The 7,182-nt window shown below is 47.5% G+C and overlaps 1 protein-coding gene across 2 annotated transcripts in view; it reads right to left on the reverse strand.

Moving 5' to 3' along the window:
- Positions 1–5,808, reverse strand: part of LOC138481138 (gamma-aminobutyric acid receptor subunit beta-4) — an 839,960-nt gene extending 834,152 nt beyond the window's left edge. For both annotated transcript variants that reach the window (XM_069613063.1, XM_069613062.1), the window contains exons 1-2: positions 5,045–5,808; positions 3,734–3,822 (exon numbers count right to left, since the gene is read on the reverse strand). In XM_069613063.1, coding sequence (XP_069469164.1) covers positions 3,734–3,822; positions 5,045–5,139 — 184 coding nt within the window. In that variant the 5' untranslated portion in view covers positions 5,140–5,808. The remainder of the gene's footprint in view (positions 1–3,733; positions 3,823–5,044) is intronic.
- Between the last annotated feature and the right edge of the window lie 1,374 nt (positions 5,809–7,182).

The raw sequence follows: 7,182 nt of genomic DNA on the forward strand, positions 1-7,182 counted from the left end.
GCCAGACACTGAGCACGTTAGGAAGACTTCTAACATGTATCCCGTGGCAGATCCGGATATGGGTTAGTGAAGCGAGGTTCACCGTGCTCTGGATGGATGTACCTGAGTTCATGTACATCCAGTGTGTGGAAGTGGGATTTACTTAGTGTACAAAGACAGACTTTAGTTTGTTAACATAAACCCAGGTCCATGAAATGGTGTCTGCACAGTAGGATCCGAATGGGTATGGACCAACAAAAGTAGCCTGTAATACATGCAAGTGGACCTGAGTCCACTTCAATAAGTGGATCTGATTCAAATCAATGAAGGCATATCTTTGTTGGCAGATTCCAGTCTTGCAAAGTTATCCTGGGCCAAAAACCTCTGTGTAGGCATATACATGCGTGGAGAAGCCATAGACAGTCTAATAGTGTATCATCACAAAGTCAAAGAGAATAATGGAAGAATCCTTAGTTCTGGTGGTAATATTATCTCAATGCAGAATGTAGCAATTTGAAATTGCTGTCAATGAAGAAAATATGCTGCTGTGTACACATGTGTACAAGTGCGATAGAAATAAAATATCCATATCAATATCAACCACACCAATGCACTGCTCGAGTCATGACATCCCACATGTTATCACAGATAGTATCAATGATGGCATCATCAAAAAACGCAGAGCAACTTCGGTATTCATTCGTTTGCAGTTTTAGGAAGAAGACACCTTGCTTTTCTTTTGCTCGATGAAGAATTTAGTTAATCTCTATCACAATCGGCTGCAGGCGATTAGGTGGCTGTGAAACCATATCATTTTAAATCGCCTCTGGCGCGATGTTATGAAAATGTACCACCATTTTGGCGAGAAAATTGTCTACATAGTGCTCCTGGCCCTTCAATCATAGGAGCTTTCGAGTCATTAAACATTTACTTATATTTGTATCTTTTATATTTGGGCATCTCAAACAGAAAGGTTGTAAACACGACATATAGGTGTGTATGATAGGCCTTATTCATTTAGTAGATGTTTGTGATACCCACAAGGCCTAGGGAACCAATACAGAACGGCAACAACATCTAGTAAGATGTGTTATGCTCTAATTGCCAGGTGCAATGTGTGATGTGCCTGCTGGAGACTTCAATTTGGATCAAGCAGTAAATGAGGGTAAAGATGAAGGGGTTGCATGTTTTGGTGCTAGCCTTGTGTTGAGGTGTATCTGCTCCAGGAAACTAAACATTTGACGGGTGAGATAATGGGCCTTGAGCTGCAGTGGCGATCGAAGGTATGTCTTATTCAGGGGGCAAGATCATGAACAAACAAATACCAAGGTTCGTCATTTTTAGAGGCCCCTCTTATATAACAGAAAACATTGTGATAGGATTGCTTTGTGCAAAATAGTTGTTGCCCTACTGATGTGTAAAGGGTTACTCACATCTACTTGACTGAACTCACTGTGCAAATGATTATACATATATGTTCCCTGGAAATTCTGGTTAACCTCTTATCTCAATTCATATATACCAGATTTGACTTCTGGAAATGCGTGATTTCTTTTAACAATATTCATGGTGTAGAGGTAAGTAGAGCTAATGATTTCTCTATACATTGGACACACTTCGAGAGTGAGTTAAAACGTAACACATTTAATTTAAATGCAAATCAGTCAGTAATTTGGAATAGAAAGTGGGAAAAAGAGGCGGGGAGGAAGAGGAAGTTGCAGGGACGAAATACATAGAGGGATTGGCAGGGTGGCATAGCGGAAGAGAGAGGTCTCAAGGCCTGTAGGCTATTTCTGTTTCCTTATTCAAGTCTTTCTTTGCTCAGTCCTTTAAGATATAGTCAGGCAGTCCAACGTATTAGTTCTAACTCTTCACACATTACAATTGACAATGTAGATCTCCAGTTGTAGGGTCATTTCCAAAATTGATTTAAAAAAGATGCCAACCAATTGCACGAGTAACTTTCCTCTTAACCTCATTTAAAAATATCTAGATGTATGACATCTAGCTTCTGCATCTGAGAGGTAGTGTGGCCGGACGATGTAGGCCCTTCCATTGGAAACATGAGAAATTGAGTAGTGCTGCAATTTCACAGACTCGGGGGATAATTACGAGTGTGCCAGCCCGGTAAAAATGCAGGTAATACTGGCTCCGGCATTTTTACCGGAGCGGCACACTCTGAGTTTGCCGATAGGGGCTCTGATCCACCAGTATGCCTGACCTGCTGGTAGTTCAGGCCCCTGCTGTCAAATAATTGCACCAAACACGGACTCTGGCAGTACTGGTGTCGGTGATTGCGGCAAGCCAATTCCATGGAGTCCTGCGGGACTCCATGGAATGGGAATTTACCGCCATTTCTGGCACCCATAAGAGTCTGGTAATGCCGGGATATCTGGTATCGGGCAGTGGTAACGGTAATGCTGGTTTGCCAGTAACCCACCAGATATGCCAGCGGGTTATCAGCAAAACCGTAATCACCCTTTTTATCATGTTTCCAATAATGTGAAGTATAATTTTGCTTTGTTAGTAGATACTACTAATGGGGTCCGGTGATTAGAGACGGGATGGGCATATTGCATATGTATTCCATCATTAAAAATTGAATGCACGGAGTGAAATTGACAGGATCACTAATCCACACAAAATAATCTGGATGCGTGGTTACCTATTGTGGTGACAGCTTCTCACTCCGTAGTACAGTGTGTGGTTTGTCACACTACATTTCACTGGTGATATGTGCTAAATGAACCGAGCTGGTCAAAGTTGTTTTTCAGCTTAGTATGTTAAGATCACGTACATTGTTTCTTTGTCATAGTAATCCTATGATTTTAGACGCAGTTGTTTGCTGCCTGTTGGAGTAGACCATTGTGGGACTTGTTATCAGGTTAATGTGGGCCATGCTTATGGTGTTCCCCCGCGCATAGCCCTGCCCTCCTCCACTGCTATCGCTTCTCTATCCTAATCTTCCAATCCTTTCCCGAAAAGATTTTGTAACTTCTTTTTCCAACTCACACCTTTTCAAAGTTTGAACCATGTAAGGGGCTCGGAGACCCTCTGGGTAGGGCCAGAGCTAAACAAACATTGAAATGAAATAAAGAAAATAGGTCTAACCAACGTTACGGGCCTCATGGGCGTTAAACAGCAATATTTTGCACACATTTTCCCCAAAAATGCACTTGCAAACTTTCAGGTACTAGTCAATTTAAATGAAAAGTCACAAATGACAGTTTGTGAATAAATGTGGCCTGCTTTTTTGGTACCCAAGACTCTTCTTTTCTGCTCCTGTCCAGGCCAGATCGATAGCTTGGTGCATAGATAGAGAGATGGAGGGATAGAAAGATAGATATTGGTACTGGAAAACAGAAAAGGCCCATATACAGAGACAGGCTGGTGGAAAAGAAAGACAAAGAGAGAGAGATGAATGGCGAGTGGTAAGCCAGAGAGAGAGTGCAGTGGGAGCGGATGAGGAGCGATTTGTGTGAGAGCCTGTGACGGTACAGAGAGAAGAGGAAGGGAAAAGAGCGAGGGGAAGAGAGAAGAGCGAGACGGGTAAGCACCATATGCCGTGCTGTGTGTGTGTGTGTGTGGGAGGGGGTGGGGCGGAGAGATGGATAGATAGACATATACCCCGTTCATGTTTTTCTTGGGTTCCTAAGCTAAGGGCCCTGTCTTGATGACATATAACTCAACATTTCATTAAAGGCAGCAGAGGATCCAGCTATACATTACAAAGGGGTGGTGGGGCAAAGATTACCTCCAAAATCTGGTCTGAGTCGGATGTCATACCCCTTCAACAATTTGTCCACGGTCTTTTTCACCACAGAGATATTCCCAGAAGACGGGCTAAAATGCATAAAAATAACAGGAATGATTATTCCAATCATATTTTGAAAGAAAGCACCATGGAGAGAGAGAGCTCAGGAGATGATCGTGCACAGTGCGGCCAGAGGGAGACGAGCGCGCGCCGAGCCCCTCATCACTGCCATCAGCCCTGACACCCATGAACGAGGCTCCCTCGGCCCTACTCTGCAGTGACGCTTCGGCGTCTCCGGGGCCAGGCACGCAGCACCGGCCCTTGCCGGGGGACGAGTGGGGGCGCTGGGATACATGCACTCCGCTTCCTGCCTCCTGCTTGCCCTGTGGGTAATGGGTTGCCCATGGTGGTCCTGCCCTCCTCCCATCCCCCAGTGCTGGGAGGCAGGGGAAGCCCTCCACCAAGCCCAGCCTTCAGAAGTGGAGGAGGTGTTGCCGAGCCCCGCCATCATTAGACCCTGGAGGAGGCATAGGGCCAGCCAAGGGTACCCCAACACCACCAATGGGCCACCATATTCCCCGTGGGTCTGGGGCCCTCGAGACAGCGCAGTCGGACTCGGAGCCTAAAACAGCAATGCATGCAGGGGAGACGAAGGAGTAGTTTTAATTGAAGTACTAGCATGGTGCAGTCATTGTTTTTGGGGGTGGGGGTCACGCTGCATTAACGAGCCCCCCCGTCCCTCTTTTTTCTCTTTGCCATATTAGCTCATTAATCAACGCTCGGTGAAGGGGTCTAAGGGCGCGCGGTGTCTCAAATTAAGCAGCAGGTACACGGGCATCATGCAAGCGGCAACCCCATGTATCCAAACACCTGCAACGCAGCAGCAAGGCTGCCAACACGACCAGGATGCCCGGGCTGATGGGCACTCTGCTGTGTTGGCATGTCAGTGGCGGGCATAGACCGCCGTGCTGCTTGCTGGCAGGCGTGCAACAGCCTGGCTGCATGCATCGCGTGCACGCAATCTGCCCGGTGACAGCTCTGCATGGCACTTTTAATGCAGGTGGTCGACCAGGCGCCCTTTTCCCTCAAACTAGGTGTCATTTTGTTCGTTACCCCTCTGCCCCCAGCCTGTGCCAGCCTCACACACTGTAGGAAATAAGCGAGCCTCGACGCGCCTCACAAACACCCGGAGTGGCAGTGCCCGTTGAATAATAACATCACACAAATGCATGCACACAGACATGCCAAGCAGAAATGAACACGACAGGCTGTGCTCTTCGTGCGGGCTGCGAGGAAAAAAAGAAAGCTTACCTTTGTGCAGTGCAGATGAAACAAAACGCCGCTAAAGCAGAGACAATTCCACTAAAGCTGCCTGCCCGAATTCTCAACATTTCCACAAACACCATTGAGAAAAAAAAATATGGAGGGGGAGGGAAGGGTAGATTTGCCGGAATCCCCCTCCAAAATCACCTCCTTTCAGAATTCACAAAAGTAAAAAAAAAAAAAAAAATGTAAAAAGGTGAAAATTCCTATCAGTGCCAGTCAAAGAATTCACCTCTTTCCTTCAGCATCCTCTCTGCCAGAGACATCTTCTGGCAACGAAGAATCGCCCAAGACGGACCAAACGAAATCCCCCCCGAAAAAAAACGAATAAAAAGGTGGACGGAATTGTGCCGATGGCCGTGTTCTATTCCCCACTCTTCGGGTTTTTTTTCCCCTGCTATTTTGCCATCCGGTTCTGCAGATGTTGCATGGCTCCTGCTATCCACCTTCGGAGGAGGAGGAGGGGGAGGAGGAGGAGGAGGAGGAGGTGGAGGAGAAGGGGAGGGGGGAGGAGGGGGAGAGATCTAGCAATGTAATTTAATTGTAGATTTCACCCCCTTTTTGCCTTTCCCCCTTTTGATTTCACCGAAGGCTGCCGCTTGGTCTTTTCTGCTGACTCCCTCCGACTTGCTGCTGCTGCCGCTGCTGCCGCCGCCGCTGCTGCTGGCTGGGCTCCTGCTGTTCCAATGAGAGAGGGGGAGGCCGGATCAGAACCGCGCGCGGAGAATTCCTACAAGAGGCAGAATTGCATCCATCGCCCTCGCTGCTCTTGCTGCATGCGCTGCGCTGGCACTGCTCAAAGCTTCCACGGGAGGGGGGGGGGGCGCAGACAGAGGGGTATGAATGATGGGCTCTGTGTGTATGTGTATATATATTATTTATACATATATTTTTTGTTCTCTGGGAAATTGGGATTCTGACGTCACATCTGCTTTTTGGTTGACAAAGTTTAATCTCATGATTCCTGGGTGATCTCGGTCTCCCTGCAGAAAGGCTTCGGTATCCAGTTTCTTGTTTTTGATGGAATATCACCTCTTAACGACACAACTAGTCATTTTCATGTGATGTCTTAGTCTGATTGTATTTCCTCTGCTGATGGCACTGTTTTTTTTTCTTTCTTTCTGATAGGTGTTTTGGTTCTTTCGCTTTTAGAATGTATTTTTCTCATGAGGTACGTTTTTTGTTTTGTTTTGTGTAGTTGTTGCTGTACTTTACAATATCTATTTGGGAGAGGCTTGCTCATGGCGGAGCGGCTGGGGCAGTAGACCATGGGAAGCGTGGCCGGCTGGGGCAGTAGACCACAGGAAGTGTGGACGGCTGGGGCAGTAGACCACGGGAAGCGTGGCTGGCTGGGGCAGTAGATGATGGGAAGCGTGGCCATCTGGGGCAGTAGACCATGGGAAGCATGGCTGGCTGGGGCAGTAGATGATGGGAAGCGTGGCCGGCTGGGGCCGTAGACCATGGGAAGCGTGGCCATCTAGAGCCGTAGACCATGGGAAGCATGGCCGTCTGGGGCCGTAGACCATGGTAAGCCGGCTGGGGCCGTTGACCATGGGAAGTGTGGCCGGCTGGGGCCGTAGACCATGGGAAGCGTGGCTCTCTGTGTCTCCCCATCTGCACCCAGATGACCTGGATCAGGAGCTTGGGGCATTGGAGCGTGGCGTCATTAACCACCGCCTGCATCTCGTTGACGCCTTGCATACCATGCCCCAATTTGGAACATGCCCCATGATCCTGAAATTGCATTCACAAAGGACTTTGACTTAAGGGGCTCAATAACCGGCCATTTGAGTGGCGTGGACAGAGGTAGCAAGGAGCAAAAGGAAGTGCACTGATGGCGTGATAGTGCTTTGAGTCTTTATTGGTTACCATTGCCAATCCCAATTCAATCAATCATCAATTTCAATTAACCTGAACATCATATGCTGAATGGCACACTATGCATTATACAGAGCGGGAGAACGCAGCAAGTTAAGGTTGGGTGATCAGGGCACGCGTGGATGGGTATGCAAGAGAATGATAAGGCACAGAAGTGGTTCCCAAGCTCTGGATTTCCTATGCCATCCACCCTTATTTTCCCATTCTCTTTCTCTATGCTACTATATTGAAATGGGTATCACCCCATT

The sequence above is a fragment of the Ambystoma mexicanum genome, chromosome 5p, assembly GCF_040938575.1.
Source record: "Ambystoma mexicanum isolate Mex_15411 chromosome 5p, UKY_AmexF1_1, whole genome shotgun sequence".
Taxonomy (NCBI): Eukaryota; Metazoa; Chordata; class Amphibia; order Caudata; family Ambystomatidae; genus Ambystoma; species Ambystoma mexicanum.